This window comes from Doryrhamphus excisus, linkage group LG5 (assembly GCF_037039965.1).
Source record: "Doryrhamphus excisus strain RoL-2023G ecotype Guam linkage group LG5, RoL_Dexc_Guam_v1.1, whole genome shotgun sequence".
Lineage (NCBI taxonomy): Eukaryota > Metazoa > Chordata > Actinopteri > Syngnathiformes > Syngnathidae > Doryrhamphus > Doryrhamphus excisus.
The window spans coordinates 10,501,471-10,520,839 of record NC_136361.1 but is presented as its reverse complement, the minus strand read 5'-3'; the positions used below and the strand labels follow the sequence as shown (position 1 = coordinate 10,520,839).

The 19,369-nt window shown below is 40.9% G+C and overlaps 1 protein-coding gene across 1 annotated transcript in view; it reads right to left on the bottom strand.

Moving 5' to 3' along the window:
- The window catches only part of LOC131105180 (IgGFc-binding protein-like), a 57,358-nt gene that overhangs the window by 22,982 nt on the left and 15,007 nt on the right, over positions 1-19,369 (bottom strand). The window contains exons 12-25 of the mRNA XM_078790508.1: positions 18,849-18,996; positions 17,273-17,393; positions 16,868-17,197; positions 14,357-14,528; positions 13,186-13,283; positions 11,272-11,402; positions 10,973-11,142; positions 9,478-9,692; positions 9,226-9,420; positions 8,964-9,149; positions 6,303-6,736; positions 2,827-2,945; positions 1,558-1,754; positions 1,244-1,382 (exon numbers count right to left, since the gene is read on the bottom strand). Of these exons, the coding sequence (XP_078646634.1) occupies positions 1,244-1,382; positions 1,558-1,754; positions 2,827-2,945; positions 6,303-6,736; positions 8,964-9,149; positions 9,226-9,420; positions 9,478-9,692; positions 10,973-11,142; positions 11,272-11,402; positions 13,186-13,283; positions 14,357-14,528; positions 16,868-17,197; positions 17,273-17,393; positions 18,849-18,996 (2,655 nt within the window). The remainder of the gene's footprint in view (positions 1-1,243; positions 1,383-1,557; positions 1,755-2,826; positions 2,946-6,302; positions 6,737-8,963; positions 9,150-9,225; positions 9,421-9,477; positions 9,693-10,972; positions 11,143-11,271; positions 11,403-13,185; positions 13,284-14,356; positions 14,529-16,867; positions 17,198-17,272; positions 17,394-18,848; positions 18,997-19,369) is intronic.

The following is a 19,369-nucleotide window of genomic DNA, read 5'->3' as shown; positions in this document are numbered from 1 at the left end:
ACACGCTATTATTACAACAAAAATATGCATATTCAAGCGAAATGATGAAATAAAATATTTTCAATCATAAAAATGGCTAAATGAAGTTAAATACAAATATAATCATAATATGTAGTATTCTACACTAACAGAAGTGAATGTCAGTAATGTTGTGTGACACACAAGCACCAGACTTCACCTGAACAACAGGCTTTTAATGATTGATGATCTTAATGATCTAATTTTCTCTTATTATGGGTAATAGGAGTGTAAAGATGACTATAGGGGTGTTATTTCATGTCTAGAGGGCTCTAATAATGGTAAAAGTAACGGTAATGGTTTAATTTCATTTGAACATGCATCAGATTCCAATTGAGTGCATCCCATAATCAGTTCACAGTTCCACATGTCCAAAAGGAGTAGGAAGAAGCAAAGCTTATTAAATCCTACCCCTCCATCTGGTACTTTTACAATCACTAACTGTTACATTTGTTCACTTCCTGCTTTCCATAATACAGTTCAAGGTTTTTTTTTGTTTTTATTAAATAATGTACCTTGTACCAAAGTACGAGGTAGCAAACATCAACTGCTTGTATTGTTTCTTGAATTGGCTCATCGTTGTGCATTGTTTGAGGTCCTTACTCAATCCATTCCATAGTTTGATTCCACATACTGAAATGCTATGGCTAGCATAACGTAGTCCTAGCATAGAAGTGGTTCAAATGTACTTCTTCCCTAAGATCACATTTCTCCTCTCTTGTAGAGAAGTATTGGATGACACTTTTAGCTAATTGCTTATTTTTAGCCTTATGCATTATTTTAGCTGTTTGAAGATTAACAGTGTATTTAGTATTTAGAAGGTGGCAAACAGTTTTTTTTATGTTTTTTTATGCTCTACCTACAAAAATATTCCATTCCATATATAAAGAATCCTACTTCACGGAACCTCAGTTATGACAATTGGGTCTGGAACCAATTAACCGGCATAAACTGTGGATTATGTACCACAGCTGTTTGTGTCATCAAACATCTCTCAATAAATCCCAATTATTTCAGATCCAGCAGTTGGAGATTATTGAAAATAGCAAAGAAAAAATGACTTTCAGATATTTCAGGCCATCCTTGGGTTCACACCGCTGCAGGTTTTGAGGCTCAATAAAGTTTTTGTTTGATTTTGTTTTTGTGTGATCTCATACAAGTGAGATCAGGGGAAGTTCTGGCATGATGCATGAATAGGATCATTTTCTACACGTAAAGTCCTAACCTGTGGGGAAGCAGCCCATAACGCCGTCCTTGATGGTGCACTCCTGCTGGTCCTGGCAACTTGTGGGTTTGCAGGTGAAGCGTCCATATTGGCAGACGCAGTGCTCAGAACAGTCGTCCATTAAGATTGATGTGTTTGACTGCAAAGAGTTTGCTTCTGGTTAATGACCACTACTGCAAAGAATACACATAATTAAAATACTGCTACTACTAAAAGTCCTAAGAAATGCTAAGAAAAGTTAATTCGCATGTATAAAATGTAATCCTTGGGAAAAGAGGGTAAAACTGTGGGAGGTGAAATGTGGTGACAGTCACCTTGTAATAATGTCCGTCCACTGCGCAGCCACATTTCTCTACAGGAACACAGCGCTCCCCATCCGACACCAGCCCATCGTCACACTGACATCCCTCCTGGCACGCCGGGCAGGGATCGGACCTCTCCAGAGAGACACACGTGGACAAGCAGGAGGAGGAGCATAACTCGTAGTGACTTCCCGCTGGACATGTTAGTGCTGCAAAGAAATATGATAATCCATGTGATTCAATCTCCATGAATACAAACAGTGCACATCATTACACGTAAGAAAGACCCCTGTAGACCCCCTGTATTGTGGCTTTTACTATCTTATCACATTCAAGTAGAGAACAAAGAAATTGAATACAAATGTCAAAGAGTTTAAACATTTAAGTCTTTACAGGAAAAGTGTGAATTTTTGGGATGAGGAAAATTGATTTTGCTTTGGAAAATGTGGAATTATAGGAGTTATAGTTTAGGAATAGGAATTATAGTGGGAATTTATTAAAATTTTAAATTGTTACCCTTAAGGGTGGCACAGCGGTCGAGTGGTTAATGCGCAGACCTCACAGCTAAGAGACCAGGGTTCAATTCCACCCTCGGCCATCTCGGTGTGGAGTTTGCATGTTCTCCCCGTGCATGCGTGGGTTTCCTCCGGGTACTCCGGTTTCCTCCCACATTCTAAAAACATGCTAGGTTAATTGGCGACTCCAAATTGTCCATAGGTATGAATGTGAGTGTGAATGGTTGTTTGTCTATATGTGCCCTGTGATTGGCTGGCCACCAGTCCAGGGTGTACCCCGCCTCTCGCCCCAAGACTCTAGGTTCCAGCACCCCTGCGACCCTTGTGAGGAAAAAGCGGTAGAAAATGAATGAATGAATGTTACCCTTAATGTTTTGATGTTGGAATGGTCTGAATTATTTGAGAAATGTAATATATGTCAAAAAAGTAAATTTATTTTCATTGAGAATTGTGTTGTGGACTATGTGGAGTTATGGGAAAAAAATTTTTAACTGTGAAAAATTGTTACCCTGAATGTTTTGCTAGTTGGATGCTTGATGGAAAAAAGATGATTAGTGTAGTATAAAAACATAAACATGTAAAACGTGTGTATGATATAATTATAAATGATTACCTATTTATAGTGAATGCGGTGTTTTCTGAAGAAAAACCTACTTTGAGAGAATTTTGTTTAAAATTAGTTAATTTTTAGTGGTTGTCACGCAAAGTGAGGCAAAGCAAAAAATCTAAAGAATAGAAGAAGCGTAAAAGAATAGACGAGTCTTACGACAGAGGCCATCGCTCCTCCATTTGCTTATCTTAGCACCAGCAAGTTGACAGGCACTGACATAATTGTGAATGTGACCACAGAGAAGGCTTTGGTCTTTTCCAGCGGTGGACATCTCCCTTGAAATAAGCAGAGGTGATTATATGTTACTAGTATTCAGGATGGCATATTGTTACTACATGCAAAAGAAATAGTCCAATAAGAGTACACACAGATAACCTTTCCACATTGGAACTGCAATGTTCCTCCATGGAATTTCATGTGGATCTTATTGTTAGTAGAAATGCATGCTATTTTTTTTTCAAAGTGATACCAGTTACTTTCTGCTTTTCAAGACCGATATGGTACTGCTAGCTTTTTAATACCTAGTACTTTAGTACCTTGTTTAAAATCAAATCCGGTTAATGCGTTTTTTTAGTTAGCAACCGAAATTTTGCCTTGGCTTGCATTCGCCCACTTATATAGCATCAAAAAGACCGGGTACTCCAGTTTCCTCCCACATTCCAAAAACATGCTAGGTTAATTAGCGTCTCCAAATTGTCCATAGGTATGAATGTGAGTGTGAGTGACAGCAGTGAAAAATTTAAAGGAATGAGTATGAATTTAACCAAATCAGAGGCGTTTTATTAAGGTTTAGGACAGGAGTATATGTAGCAAAAAAATGTGGTTGGAGGACCGAGAGTTGCATCTGCAAAGATTCCTCCAGAGAGAGAACCAAGATGAAGACATCGGGGAGTATGCCAACACAAGGGGTAACGTTGGAGAAAAACCAGCCAGCTGCAATGCTAGAGACCGCAAAGTTCAGCATTTTCTCCCAAATGGAGGAAAGACGCAGGCCTCTGGAAGAGGACAGCTACGTTGATGACATCTTTGCTTCCCTTAATTGCCTTGATGAAATCAACAAAATCAGTCAAGAGTTTGAAACGATCCATCAGGTCCTAAAGTCTTGGGTTCAATCAGGCCAAAATGTGAGGAAACTAGACACCAACAACCCGAAGCCGGTTGGAACCTTCATCCTCCCTAAGCAGCTGAAAGAGGCTCAAGGGGTTGGCTCTCCTGAAGAAGACGGCCAACTGTACATAATGATAGCCATCAACTTTTTACAGAAGAAAAAGAAAATCCATTCTGGATTTCAGGAAGAAGGTGACTCCTGTGTCAATTTCAGGCAGTCGTGTACTGATACAAGTACTTGGGAGTCCACATGAACTGCAGACTAGAATGGAAGGAGAACAGCAACGCTGTCTACAAGAAGGGCATGAGCAGACTACTTCCTGTGGAAGCTTAGGTCCTTCAATCCGGTCTCTGGTTGCCAGTGCCCTGCACTTCTGTACTTTGCTGTAGTTTGTTGGGGTACCAGCAAAAAGGACACAAATCGGATGGACAAATGTACAGCATGTTGTATCAAAAGCCAAATTGACCCCACTAGATCAGAAGGGGAACACCGTCAAGGAAGTGTGGGGCGGTCTTTCCAGACCGGTTCAGGGAATAGCTGGAAAAACATAGCAGACTAAAGATTTACCACCTTGTCGACAGATAAACCATCCTAGGAGCTACTGAAAGATATCAGACCTTCCTTGCCAGCTGGATACAGGGAAGGAAACCAAACGTTGGACCTATTGAACATGACTGGTGGTCAACATTGCCGACGTCATCACAAGAGGATGTACCCCTGATGATCTAAGAGACAACTCAGTCTGGCGAAATGGACCCGAATTCTTGAAATGGTTTGAGTTGTGGCCTAAAAATCTGCAGCAAATATTGTATCTCAAGCCAGGGCACGTGGACAAAGTCCAAAAAACGGCCCTGTCAGCCTCACTGCTGTGTCAAGAGATAACTTCAACCAGTCGAAGTGATCAAAACTCTTAACGACATCAGGAGATTCAGAAGACCTTCCAAATTGGTAGTGATTGCCTTAGTATGGCGAATTGCTAAAATATGTCTCAAGTTGAGGGAAGGACCATAAATTTACAAAGAAAAGTCAACACATAGAATATACACACACAGAAAATAACATTTTAAGGAGAAAAAAGACACAACTTTTCAAGAATCTAAAAAAAAAATGTAATGTTTTTTTAAAAAGTGAAAATATGAGAACCAAACTAAGCTAAATAAAAGTTGTAATTATTCATTCATTCATTCATTTTCTACCGCTTATCCTCACGAGGGTCACGGGGGTGCTGGAGCCTATCCCAGCTGTCTTTGGGCAAGACGCGGGGTACACCCTGGACTGGTGGCCAGCCAATCACAGGGCACATATAGACAAACAACCATTCACACTCACATTCATACCTATGGACGATTTGGAGTCGCCAATTAACCTAACATGTTTTTGGAATGTGGGAGGAAACCGGAGTACCCGGAGAAAACCCACGCATGCACGGGGAGAACATGCAAACTCCACACAGAGATGGCCGAGGGTGGAATTGAACTGGTCTCCTAGCTGTGAGGTCTGCGCGCTAACCACTAGACCGCCGTGCCGCCCAAGTTGTAATTAGTATTAGTAAATTCTTCCCAATAATACAAGACTGTTCTGGTGCCGAAATGTCCATTTATTTTCATTGAGAAATGTGTTGTGGACTATGTGGAATTACGGGAAAAGTGGGAATTTTTTTTAACTGTGAAAAATTGTTACCCTGAATGTTTTGCTAGTTGGATGCTTGATGGAAAAAAGATGATCAGTGTAGTATAAAGACATAAAAATGTAAAACGTGCGGTGTTACGTGTATGGTATAATTATAAATTATTACCTATTTATAGTGAATGAGGTGTTTTCTAAAGAAAAACCTACTTAGTTTAATTAGTTTCGACCAAAAATCTGCAAATTTGCGGGGATCCACTGCACAAGTTTTTCCAAATTGGTAGTGATCGCCTTAGTATGGCAAATTGCTAAAATATGGCTCAAGTTGAGGGAAGGGAGAAATGCTGGAGAAGAGGGGATTTAGGAAAAATGGCAAAATGTAAAAGGTGCACCACTTTGGTCCACTGGGTTGAAAAAAAAAATTGTTACCCTGAATGTTTTGCTAGTTGGATGCTCAATGGAAAAAAGATGATCAGTGTAGTATAAAGACAATGAAAATGTAAAATGTGCGGTGTTACATGTATGATATAATTATAAATTATTACCTATTTATAGTGAATCAGGTGTTTTCTAGAAGGCTCTAATAATGTTAAAAGTCAGATTTTGAAGGTTGTGAACAGGGTTTCTACGCTCTAATTATGAAAATAATCCATTCATAATTAAGGAAGCCTACTTAGGGGAAAATCGCTTATCACGGTCGGGTCTGGAACCAATTAACCGCCATAAACCAGAGGTTACTGAAATGCCGAAAATGCTAACGCGTAACATCGCGTAACATCGCGTAACATCAAAAGACAGTTCTATAGAGATGAAAATGGTTAAAATTCCAACATGCTAACAGTTAGCAACATGTAAGGAGAACGGTTGATAAGACTCAGAAACAAAATACAAAGCAGACCTGACACAAGCATCAAAGTGGGGTGTTGGGCACACCGTGGCGTGGCATCCTGCAAACGGCCCCTGTGGATCTTTGACGATGTCACAAGTCTTTTCAGCTTCTGTGGTCTTTTGTCCATCCGGGTCAGGGCAGGATGTTTCTCCACAGCCTGTCTTACAGTTGACGTCATCCTTGTCCACTACCAAAGCTGAGATGTCTGCAGGTTTCCCTCCCTCTGAGAGTGGGTCATCTGAAGGCACATCGTTGTAGTTTCCACAGAGACCACGTGCTAAACCTCGATAGGTGGATGGGATTTGTAAGCGGATGCCCGCCATGCAGTCATAGATCAGCTTTAGATGGAAGTCTGTTTCGATGATGATGTTGATGCCATTCTGATACGCTTGCACTTGTCCGTCCGCCAATGATGCAGGAAGGGAGACTTTGATGTCATCGACCTGAATCACAAGGCAAATGTGTGAATGTTATTCATGCTAATAACATGCTATCAGTTAGCATTGGGAAGATAGCGCTATACATTGAATGTGCTATGGCGGTTCTATTGTGATTTTATACTGACCAAGGATAAAATACTAATACTAATAATACTAATACTGCATGCTACCACCTGTCATGTAATTTTAAACTTCATATGCTGAGAGGAATACAGGATACAATCCCTACATGCAAAGAACATACTACCACATATATAAATAAAGCTACTTAGCGAGTAGCACAAAGTACTAAAAGTGCTAAAGCTGTTCTGATGTGATTTTACATTATGCCATGTATTTTTAAACCATTTAAAATACTGAGATTGAATACAATGCTATCATGCAAACAGTTGGCAACACCTGGCAAGATAGCACTGAACCGTAGCATAACTACCACAGCACTGAATGAATACCAATGAATAAAATGGCAACATAAGAATTAGCGTGATACCTAGCACCTTAGTACCAAAATGCGACAGTTATGTATAGTGATATATAGTGATCATAGTGATTTTACATAATACCATTTAAATAAAATGCTAACAGTTACTATGCTACCATGTAGAGAAATGGCACTATCAAACAGTATCAAAGTATCAAACATGCTAAAGCAGTTCTATTGTAATTTTACATAATGCCATTTAAATAAAATGCTAACAGTTACTATGCTACCAGCTAGAGAAATGGCACTATCAAACAGTATCAAACATGCTACAGCAGTTCCATTGTAATTTTACATAATGCCATTTAAATAAAATGCTAACAGTTACTATGCTACCAGCTAGAGAAACGGCACTATCAAACAGTATCAAAGTATCAAACATGCTACAGCAGTTCTATTGTAATTTTACACAATGCCATTTAAATAAAATGCTAAGAGTTACTATGCTACTAGCTAGAGAAATGGCACTGTCAAACAGTATCAAAGTATCAAACATGCTACAGCAGTTTCTATTGTAATTTTACACAATGCCATTTAAATAAAATGCTAACAGTTACTATGCTACCAGCTAGAGAAAGGGCACTATCAAACAGTATCAAAGTATCAAAGTATCAAACACGCTACAGCAGTTCTATTGTAATTTTACATGATGTTGTGTCTTTTTCCACCATTTCAAATACAAACATGTTCACAGTTAGCATGTTACGACCTGGAAAGACAGTGCTTAGTCCTGAAAATGTTATGGTAGTTCTACTTTGATTTGACATCAGGCCATCCAAATCTAATGCCAAAAATGGGTAAAATGGTAACAGTTAACATACTACCACAGCTAACTTTGACAGCCCTAGTTTATAATATTGTAAATGCCAAAAATTGATAAAATGCAAAGAATTAGCACTTTCACATGGAAGTACCAAAAGCAGAAAGATAACACAAAGTACTAAAACTGCTACGGTTGTTTTACATCATTCCGTGTGATTTTACACCATTATAAACGCTGAAAATATATATATAATAAACTTTCTGGAAAGTGCAAAGTAGTGAAAGTGCTATGGTAGTTTTACAGTGATTTGACATCAGGTCATGTTGGTTTAAACCACTTCAAATGCCAAAAATTGATGAAATGATGACATACCAACAGTTAGCCTGCTACCACCTACAAGATAAGCTAAGCTAAGCTACGCTAAGCATTGAAAGTGCTATGGCAGGACTGAGATTTTAAACTGACAATGCTACATAAAATGCTATCAAAAAGCATGCTACAACCTAGAAAAGTGCTCCAGCAGTTCTATAATAATTTCACATCATGCCGTGTTGGTTTATACCATTTCATTCATTTTCTACCGCTTTTCCTCACAAGGGTCGCGGGGGTGCTGGAGCCGATCCTAGCTGTCTTCGGGCGAGAGGCGGGGTACACCCTGGACTGGTGGCCACCCAATCACAGGGCACATATAGACAAACAACCATTCACACTCACATTCATACCTATGGACAATTTGGAGTGGCCAATTAACCTAGCATGTTTTTGGAATGTGGGAGGAAACTGGAGTACCCGGAGAAAACCCACTCATGCACGGGGAGACCATGCAAACTCCACACAGAGATGGCCGAGGGTGGAATTGAACCCTAGTCTCCAAGCTGTGAGGTCTGCGCGCTAACCACTCAACCGCCATGCCGCCGTTTATACCATTTCAAATGGCCAAAATAGATTGAATGCTACGATGCTAAAGCACTGCTCCTTAATCATACCTTGATCTCCCACACAGTCCCAGCCTCCATGGTGAGCTCCATGCCGTACACTCGGAGCTCCACACTCCGAGAGACGTTACCATCTTTTTGGGTTTGCTGCTGAAGCAACACGGAATAATCTGCCAGATCTTCTCCCTCCTCCACTTCCGACATTTGGAACAAGCAATTCCCCAGGAGAGGATAAGCCTGGAAAAACCCCATAACCCACTAATTGGCTTTGTCACATACACCTAGCATGTTTTGTTAGCAAAATGTGGAGTACCTGTCCATCAAAGGATCGGACTGTTGAGAGTCCGTAGATAGAGCAGGAAGCAAAGCTTTTAGGAGCGCATGAGGCCGCCCCATCTGACAGGACGCACTCCTCATTGTGCGAACAGTGGAACCGAGGGCTGCACTGGACTTGTCCGCTGTCGCCACACACACAGCGACTGTCACATGAGCTTCCAGGATGGAACACCTGAGAGAGGAAGAGAGTGAGCGGCGACACACAAGCAGCGCGTCCCGGTTGGTCTACCTGTGAGTGCTGGTAATACTGTCCCTCGTACTGACAGCCGCACTCTGACAGTGGAACACACGTGTCGTGGCTCAGCATGAAGCCGTCGTCACACACACAGCCCTCCGTGCAGGGGGCGCTGTCATCACAGCCCTCGGGGGGGCCCAGACCGCTGCAGGTGGGCTGGCAGGGCGGGGCGCACACCTCATAGTGACTGTTTGCACCACACGATGGTGCTGGTGGAGAAGCAGTGGAAAGGTTAGAAAGGCCTGAATGCATATACTGTATTGTTCAACTTTACAATCATAGAAATACATATTATCTTCTTTTTAATTCAAGTTATTCATTTAAATACTTTATGTATATTATGTTGTATTTTTCTACATTTTATTTTGTAGTTCATTCATTCATTCATTCATTTTCTACTGCTTATCCTTACGAGGGTTGCAGGGGTTGTTGGAGCCTATCCCAGCTCTCTTTGGGCGAGAGGCGGGGTACACCCCGGGAGTGGTCGCCAGCCAATCACAGGGCACATATAGACAAACAACCATTCACACTCACATTCATACCTATGGACAATTTGGAGTGGCCAATTAATGTGGGAGGAAACCAGAGTACCCCGAAAAAACCCACGCATGCACGGGGAGAACATGCAAACTCACAGCTAGGAGACCAGGGTTCAATTCCACCCTCGGCCATCTCTGTGTGGAGTTTGCATGTTCTCCCCGTGCATGCGTGGGTTTTCTTCGGGTACTCCGGTTTCCTCCCACATTCCAAAAACATGCTAGGTTAATTGGTGACTCCAAATTGTCCATAGGTATGAATGTGAGTGTGAATGGTTGTTTGTCTATATGTGCCCTGTGATTGGCTGGCCACCAGTCCAGGGTGTACCCCGCCTCTCGCCTGAAGACAGCTGGGATAGGCTCCAGCACCCTCGCGACCCTCGTGAGGAAAAAGCGGTAGAAAATGAATGAATGAATGTTTAATGTCTAGGGCGGCACGGCGATCGAGTAGTTAGCGCGCAGATCTCACACCCAGGGTTCAATTCCACGCTCGGCCATCTCTGTGTGGAGTTTGCATGTTCTCCCCGTGCATGCGTGGGTTTTCTCCGGGTACTCCGGTTTCCTCCCACATTCCAAAAACATGCTAGGTTAATTGGTGACTCCAAATTGTCCATAGGTATGAATGTGAGTGTGAATGGTTGTTTGTCTATATGTGCTCTGTGATTGGCTGGCGACAGATGGGATAGGCTCCAGCACCCCTGCGACCCTCGTGAGGAAAAAGTGGTAGAAAATGAATGAATGAATGAATGTTTAATGTCTACAACAAAATAAATATAAATATCATTTTTATTTAGTCTAATTTCTCAGATATTATTTATTTTTATGTAGATAATATATTTTTAATTAGTAATTGTTTAAAATGCATCTAATGATTTAGTTTTAAATACGTCACAATTTAATTCCCTCGGTAACGGATGCGCGTCGTATTTCTTAAATGGGAGTGGGAGTCTTACGACAAAGCTCTTGTGTTCTCCAGGTCTCCACAGTGGCTCCTGCCTCCTGGCAAGCGGTGCTGAAGGCTGAAAGGCTGTTACACAGGGCGGAGGCGTGGCCTTGGTACATGCACAAATCAAACACGCAGTCTGTCAGGAAGCCAGCGTGGTCCAGTTTGCTGTGACAGCCGCTGTGTGGACAAACAAATACATTGGAAAAACACACCACTTCAAAATGAGCCGTGCATTAACTAAAAGGAAACTTAGCGTCCATAACACAAGAATGCTAACATAAGAGGGGTATAAAATGACGCTGGTACCTGAAAGGACCTGATTGGTCAGCAATGATGCCACAGTAGCTCCCCTGCTGGTAACGCAGGAGTAGTGCAGGGTCACACTCGGGACATTTACCACCGGGGCAGTCACTGGTGCAGCTGGGGTCTCCTCCTGCCTGCACAAATTCACACAACACAAAGAAAACTCACAATGTGGAAAGAGAGGATCAAATAGCGTTCCAGCTTGGGCCATGTCGTGAAAAATGAAAAGATGCAATTTTGCCACTTTGATAGTTTGTAAAGCAACACATGTAGATATGCAAATAAGTTCTTTACAAAAACCTTCTGCATCTCAGCCTTGTCATATACAGTAGATGAAAAGCCTATGATAAGTATCAACTTCGCTCTTAGCTCTTTTGCCAACCCCTTCTTTGCAGGGTTTTTAAAATGTTCCAATTATTTCAACATTCTTGTTAAAGGGGACCTAACAGCAACAGCAGAACAGCAGAAAGGACACGCACCAGCAAATACAAATAGACGGTGCGGACATTGAAAGGGTGAACGAAAATTTCTGGGGATCACAATAGATGAAAATATGAGCTGGAAACCTCATATTACAAATATACAACATAAGGTGGCCAGAAATATTTCAGTATTGAACAAAGCAAAATTTGTTCTCAATCAGAAATCACTCCACACTCTTTATTGCTCTCTGGTTCTACCATATCTTACTTATTGTGTGGAAATATGGGCTAATAACTATAAAAGCAATCTTCACTCGCTAAATGTACTGCAAAAAAGGTCAGTAAGGATAATTCATAATGCCGCCTATAGAGAACATACTAACTCCTTATTTCTAAAATCACAAATACTTCAACTTGCTGATATAGTTCATCTTCAAACAGCTAAAATAATACATAAGGCTAAAAATAAGCAAAATAAGCAAATGTCATCCAATACTTCTCTACAAGAGAGGAGAAATATGATCTCAGGGAAGAAGTACATTTGAAACACTTATATGCTAGTACTACGTTAAAAGCCATAGCATTTCAGTATGTGGAATCAAACTTGTGTCATTGTATGGTCATATCACCTTGTACTTCAGTACGAGGTGCATTATTAAAAAAACAACTAAACTGTATTATATTATTATTTGGAAAGCAGGAAGTGAACAAATGTAACAGTTAGTGATTGTAAAAGTACCAGATGGAGGGGTAGGATTTAATAAGCTTTGCTTCTTCCTACTCCTTTTGGACATGTGGAACTGTGAACTGATTATGGGATGCACTCAATTGTAATCTGATGCATGTTCAAATGAAATAAAACCATTACCATTACCATTACCTATTATGCACATTTTTTAAGGACTCCTATAGAGCAGGTATATACAATAACCAGCACAGAAATCTTTCTCTTTTGCTGGTTGGTAACGGGGAACTCCAACCACTTGTGCCTTATGGTGGTATCTTTACGAATTGTAAACAAATGTAGCTTTCCCTTATACCCGAAGAAACACTTTTTGGGAGACATTGCGAACAACGTTAAGAGAGAAGCAGAGAGCATATCTGGCCTACCGCGCATGTCCATATAAGGAAGCCTGCCCATGTGTGACATCACAAACCGCCAGTGTTAGAACGCCCTCTGAAAGCCAGCGTTTTGAGCCATCCCAAATTTCTTTCAGGGCTCACTTCCAACTGCGCAAACCTCATTATCTGAAACTTTGGCATGGTTTAACACAGGAATGAAACGTCCTAACTACATTTATAGGTCAGAAAAGTGGAAAAGCATAGTAGGTCCCCTTTAAAAACAAAATCATCCAATGAGCCTGAGAAATTTGTAGTAAAAAGTATCAGTATAATGCGTACAGACCGTGTATTGACTTATGTTTGTATTTTACTGATATAATGTATTGCTAAAAATATACAGTACATTAGGCAGCCCTACTCCACATATAGATACCTTCCAGCTGTGACCAAATACGCTAGCGTGTTTAGCCTGAGTGCCATCAGGTTGCAACATGTCGTCACCCGCTTGTCCGTTGTAATTTCCACACAGTCCTGACAGGAAAAACATGGAATCAATCAATCGTGTTATGTCATCACTCGAGGAAGAAGAAAATAAAAATTATTTTGTAGCAAGAAAATGATTTGACTCGCTGCAAAAAAGGTCAGTAAGGATAATTCATAATGCTGCCTACAGACATACTAACATACTAACTCCTTATTTCTAAAATCACAAATACTTCAACTTGCTGATATAGTTCATCTTCAAACCGCTAAAATAATGCATAAGGCTAAAAACAACCAATTAGCTAAAAATGTCATCCAATACTTCTCTACAAGAGAGGAGAAATATGATCTCAGGGAAGAAGTACATTTGAAACACTTCTATGCTAGGACTACGTTATGCTAGCCATAGCATTTCAGTATGTGGAATCAAACTATGGAATGGATTGAGTAAGGACCTCAAACAATGCACAACGATGAGCCAATTCAAGATGATCATATCATCTCGTACTTCGGTACGAGGTACATTATTAAAAAACCCCTAAAAAAAACCCTTACACTGTATTATGGGAAGCAGGAAGTGAACAAATGTAACAGTTAGTGATTGTAAAAGTACCAGATGGAGGGGTAGGATTTAATAAGCTTTGCTTCTTCCTACTCCTTTTGGACAGGTGGAACTGTGAACTGATTATGGGATGCACTCAATTGTAATCTGATGCATGTTCAAATGAAATTAAACCATTAGCATTAGCATTAGCATTAGCATTAGCATTAGCATTAGCATTAGCATTAGCATTACCATTACCATTACATTACCATTACCATTAGAGCTTGAAACCTTTATTAGAATACCACCTCACAATCCATCGGAACTAGGGAAAGATGATTTAATTACAGTAGCGGTCATTTGTGATTGCATGTGTATAATATGATTAAATCACACATATTAGTGGAAGTTGACAAAATTGCTTTTTCTCCCCTTAATTACAACAAATTAACTAGTCTTCCTTAATGATGCAGGACATTCTTAATGGCTGATCTCAACTGGTAGGAAATTTCTACTAGGATTCTTGATTTTTGGTGATTTTGAAATGTAAATCTAAATACAAAAGTAAGCAACTTACCAGTCGTAGCAGAAGCGTAGGAACTAGGAAGGGTCAAGGCCACATGGCTTTTCCAGTTGAACTTGAGAGTCAAGCCAAAGTATGTCGTCACGATTCCAAAGTAGCCTCTTCGGAAAAAGGACAGCTTGCCATCCTCAGTTGTGTACGGTAAATTGGTGGCTCTGCCGTTCATCTGGAGGAACGTGGTAATGAAATAAAATATTCTTCATCTTTACACACACAGACGTAGATCTTTCATGCATTATTCACAGCCAGTCATCCAGAGGTTATACCAAGTTAATGGAATAAGGTCTTTACTACTTTGACATTGCCCCTCCTAAATAAAATATTTTTGGTGCAAATACTTTAAAATCTCAGATTAGTGAAAAGAAAAATGTTTTGTTGGCCGGTGCAGCGACGGTATCACTGCAGACGCTGTGCCGATCCGTCTTGAATTACTTGATCTTGAAGTACTTGAACTCTTCCACCTGAGTCAAGACCTCTCTACCAACCCAGAGGCTGCAATCCACTCTTTTCTGACTGAGAACCATGGCCTCATATTCGGAGGAGCTGAGTCTCATCCTAGAAGCTTCTCACTCAGCTGCAAACCACCTGAGTAAACGCTGAAGGATGCAGCCTGATGAGGGCATCAGGGCCACTCGCCGGGCCCCCAAACTGGACCGTCTTGATGCCTTTCTGTCCATGAAAATTATGAACAGAAACGGTGACAAAGGGCACCCTGGAGGAGGCCAACGTTCATGAGAGAAACAGTTTTTCAAAGTCACATGCACATGTGACTGGTTGGGCAAACTCCCATGTACCCTCCAGCACCCTTGCAAAGGTGTAGACGTGGTCCTGTGTTCCTCAACCGAGACCAAAACCACATTGCACAGTAGCCGAGGTCATACTCTTCTCTCCAGCACCGTTGAATAGACTTTCTCGGGTCACCCTTCTTACAAAGAGGGACCACCACCTTGGCCTGCCATCCACAGGTACTGTTCCCGACGGTCCCTGAAAATCCAGAGCCCTGAGAAATTCAAAGTGGAGCTCGTGCACCTCTGGAGCTTTGAGTGTAGAGTGTTTTTGGCTACCCCAGATACCTCAGCCACGGTCATGGAACTGTCCGCATTTGTGTCCAGGTATGTCAGTGGGGTAGAGAAGGACCTCAAAGTGTTCCTTCCACCATCCAAGTATATCCTCAGTCGAGTAAACAGTGCGGACCGGGCACTGCTTCTCCTTTCTGAGGCGTCGATTGGTTTGCCAGAGCCTCTTTGAGTTCTTCTCTATGGCCTCATCAAACTACCGCTAAGTCCATGTGCCACTTGGCTTTGCTGGTATCTGTCAGTTGTTTCAGGAGCCCCACAAGTGCATAACTCTGTTATGTTCCTCTGGGTCGTAACAAAAATAGCCAGAAATTGTCACATAGTAGTACTCTCCTCATCCTGAAGTGAGCTGGAAGGTGCTAGCAAAGAAAGGCTTCTGGAGAGCAGTAAGTCAGATGCATAAAAGATATATTTATGCTCTGCTGAATGAATAAATGAAGATAAATGAAGACGGAAGATTATATATCAAAGCTCACCAAGAGGGGATCAGACTTTTACAACAAAGTAGAAAAGATTTCATGTATAGGTCATATATTTCAATCACAACAAAACACCACAAATGTTTTTAAGTCAACAAAAAAATATATGTAAATGGGACTTGAAAACGGGCGGCACGGCGATCGAGTGGTTAGCGCGCAGACCTCACAGCTAGGAGACCAGGGTTCAATTCCACCCTCGGCCATCTCTGTGTGGAGTTTGCATGTTCTCCCCGTGCATGCGTGGGTTTTCTCCGGGTACTCCGGTTTCCTCCCACATTCCAAAAACATGCTAGGTTAATTGGCGACTCCAAATTGTCCATAGGTATGAATGTGAGTGTGAATGGTTGTTTGTCTATATGTGCCCTGTGATTGGCTGGCGACAGCTGGGATAGGCTCCAGCACCCTCGCGACCCTCATGAGGAAAAAGCGGTAGAAAATGAATGAATGAATGAAATTAATGTCTACAACAAAATAAATATAAATATCATTTTTATTTAGTCTAATTTCTCGCATACTATTTATTTATATGTAGATAATATATTTTTAATTAATAATTGTTTAAAATGCTTCAAATGATTTCGTTTTAAATATATCATAGTTTAATTCCCTCGGTAACGGATGCGCGTCGTATTTCTTAAATGGGAGTGGGAGTCTTACGACAAAGCCACCAGTCCAGGGTGTACCCCGCCTCTCGCCCGAAGACAGCTGGGATAGGCTCCAGCACCCCCACGACCCTCGTGAGGAAAAAGCGGTAGAAAATGAATGAATGAAGTATTTGAAAACATTATTTTTAAGAACCAATGTGAATTATTCTCTTCTTTTCTTGTTATTTTGTTAACGAGCAACCTGGATTAACATAAAAAAGCAGTTGGTGGCTCGCCAGCCATGAACCTCATCACAGGTCACTGTCTGTTAGAACTCAAGGAAAAGTAAAGAAATACCAGACTTACCAGTATTCTGCCCGGGTAGGCACGGCTCATGCTGACAGTGTTTCCAAGTACAGTAAGGGAAACCGACTTGGTGTAGGAAACGCGTTTGTTACGCCCTCTGTTGTCATTTTGGACAAGCACATGAAAGGGCGTCAGACCCTGGTTTGCACCTTCACTGTGTTGAGACAGAATATAAATGCAAGTGCCCTGGAAATCAAATCTCCATTTGTCAAAGCTTCGGTAGTGGGGGTCCCCGGTCGCCTGGCATGTGGCATAAGATACCGGGTAGCAGTCTCTCACGCCCCCCTTGAGGGCACAGTGCTCGTTCTTCTTACAGGTAACCGGGGTGCACTTTAGCAGAGAAACACAAAAGAGCAAACACGGGATCATGTAAACATTAACGCTGGCAAGATGTGTTCAACTGACCTTGACGTTGCCGCCGAGGCAGTGACACCTGCTTGTACAGGTGCTGTCAGCCCAAAAAGTGGAGTCAGATGGGTAATATTTGCCCTGATGCTGGCAACCACAGCTAGACTGAGGAACACATCTGCAGTGAAGAACAACAACATTTTAGACATTATATTAAATATCTGTCTCTTGAGGTTCTAATAAACCTGCCATAAAAGTGATGGGCTGGTCATATCTTTGTAAAAGGTACAGAATCTGGATTCAGGATTAAACACTCACTTTCCCTCTTCTGTAGTGTAATGGTAATGGTAATGGTAATGGTAATGGTAGTGGTTTTATTTCATTTGAACATGCATCACAGTTCCACATGTCCAAAAGTAGGAAGAAGCAAAGCTTATTAAATCCTACCCCTCCATCTGGTACTTTTACAATCAGTAACTGTTACATTTGTTTACTTCCTGCTTTCCAGAATACAGTTTAGGGTTTTTTTTAGTTTTGTTTTTTTTTTAATAATGTACCTCCTATTGAAGTACAAGGTGATATGAGCATCCAATGCCATAATGTGTACCATAGTAAGTGTCAATATAGTGATATATATAGCACATCATGACTGGTTCAAGACTCTTCATCCTTGTATTAAACATATACTACTATATAAACATTTTTACTATATAAACTATTTTACTATACTATATAAACATCAACTGCTTGTATTGTTTCTTGAATTGGCTCATCGTTGTGCATTGTTTGAGGTCCTTACTCAATCCATTCCATAGTTTGATTCCACATACTGAAATGCTATGGCTAGCATAACGTAGTCCTAGCATAGAAGTGTTTCAAATGTACTTCTTCCCTGAGATCATATTTCTCCTCTCTTGTAGAGAAGTATTGGATGACATTTTTAGCTAATTGCTTGTTTTTAGCCTTATGCATCATTTTAGCTGTTTGAAGATGAACTATATCAGCAAGTTGAAGTATTTGTGATTTTAGAAATAAGGAGTTAGTATGTTCTCTGTAGGCGGCATTATGAATTATCCTTACTGACCTTTTTTGCAGTACATTTAGCGAGTGAAGATTGCTTTTATAGTTATTAGCCCATATTTCCACACAATAAGTAAGATATGGTAGAACCAGAGCGCAATAAAGCAATAAAATGTAGTGTCAAGTTTGATGAGCCAATTCAAGAAACAATACAAGCAGTTGATGTTTGCTAAATACAAGGATGAAGAGTCTTGAACCAGTCATGATGTGCTATATATATCACTATATTGACACTTACTATGGTACACATTTTGTCATTGGATGCTCATATCACCTCCTACTTTGGTACAAAGTACAAAAAAAAAACTTAAACTGTATTATGGAAAGCAGGAAGTGAACAAATGTAACAGTTAGTGACTGTAAAAGTACCAGATGGAGGGGTAGGATTTAATAAGCTTTGCTTCTTCCTACTCCTTTTGGACATGTGGAACTGTGAACTGATTATGGAATGCACTCAATTGTAATCTGATGCATGTTCAAATGAAATAAAACCATTACCATTACCAGGTTTGGAAAATGACATCTGAATGTGATGCTTTTGATACCCAAATACCTGTTTCCACTAAGTACAAGTCCTTCATTACACTGGCATCCCTCCTCGCAAGGGGCATCACAATCCTCGCCACTATCTGTGGACCCACAGGAAGCAGGACAGGCAGTACCACACGCTTCATAGTGGCTCCCTGCTGGACAGGAAAAGGCTAGGGAAGGAAACATTGATAATTGTTAGGAAAAACATTGGGAAATATGAGGATTCTTGTCAGAACTCTGCTGAAATGAAATCCAAACAGCTAACAAACATCACATCAGCGTTCATATTTCTGTATGTACAGTGGTGTGAAAATGTGTGTGTCCCCTTCCTGATTTCTTATTATTTTGCACGTTGCTTGCTTATTGATGTGCATGTTGTGGCCACATGGTGGAATTTTGGCCCACTCAATCATTCAGCCGCTTTTTAATAGGATCATTTCAATAGGATTCAGGTCAGGACTTGGACTAGGCCACTCCAAAGTCTTCATTTGGTTTTTCTTCAGCCATTCAGAGGTGGACTTGCTGGTGTGTTTTGGATCATTG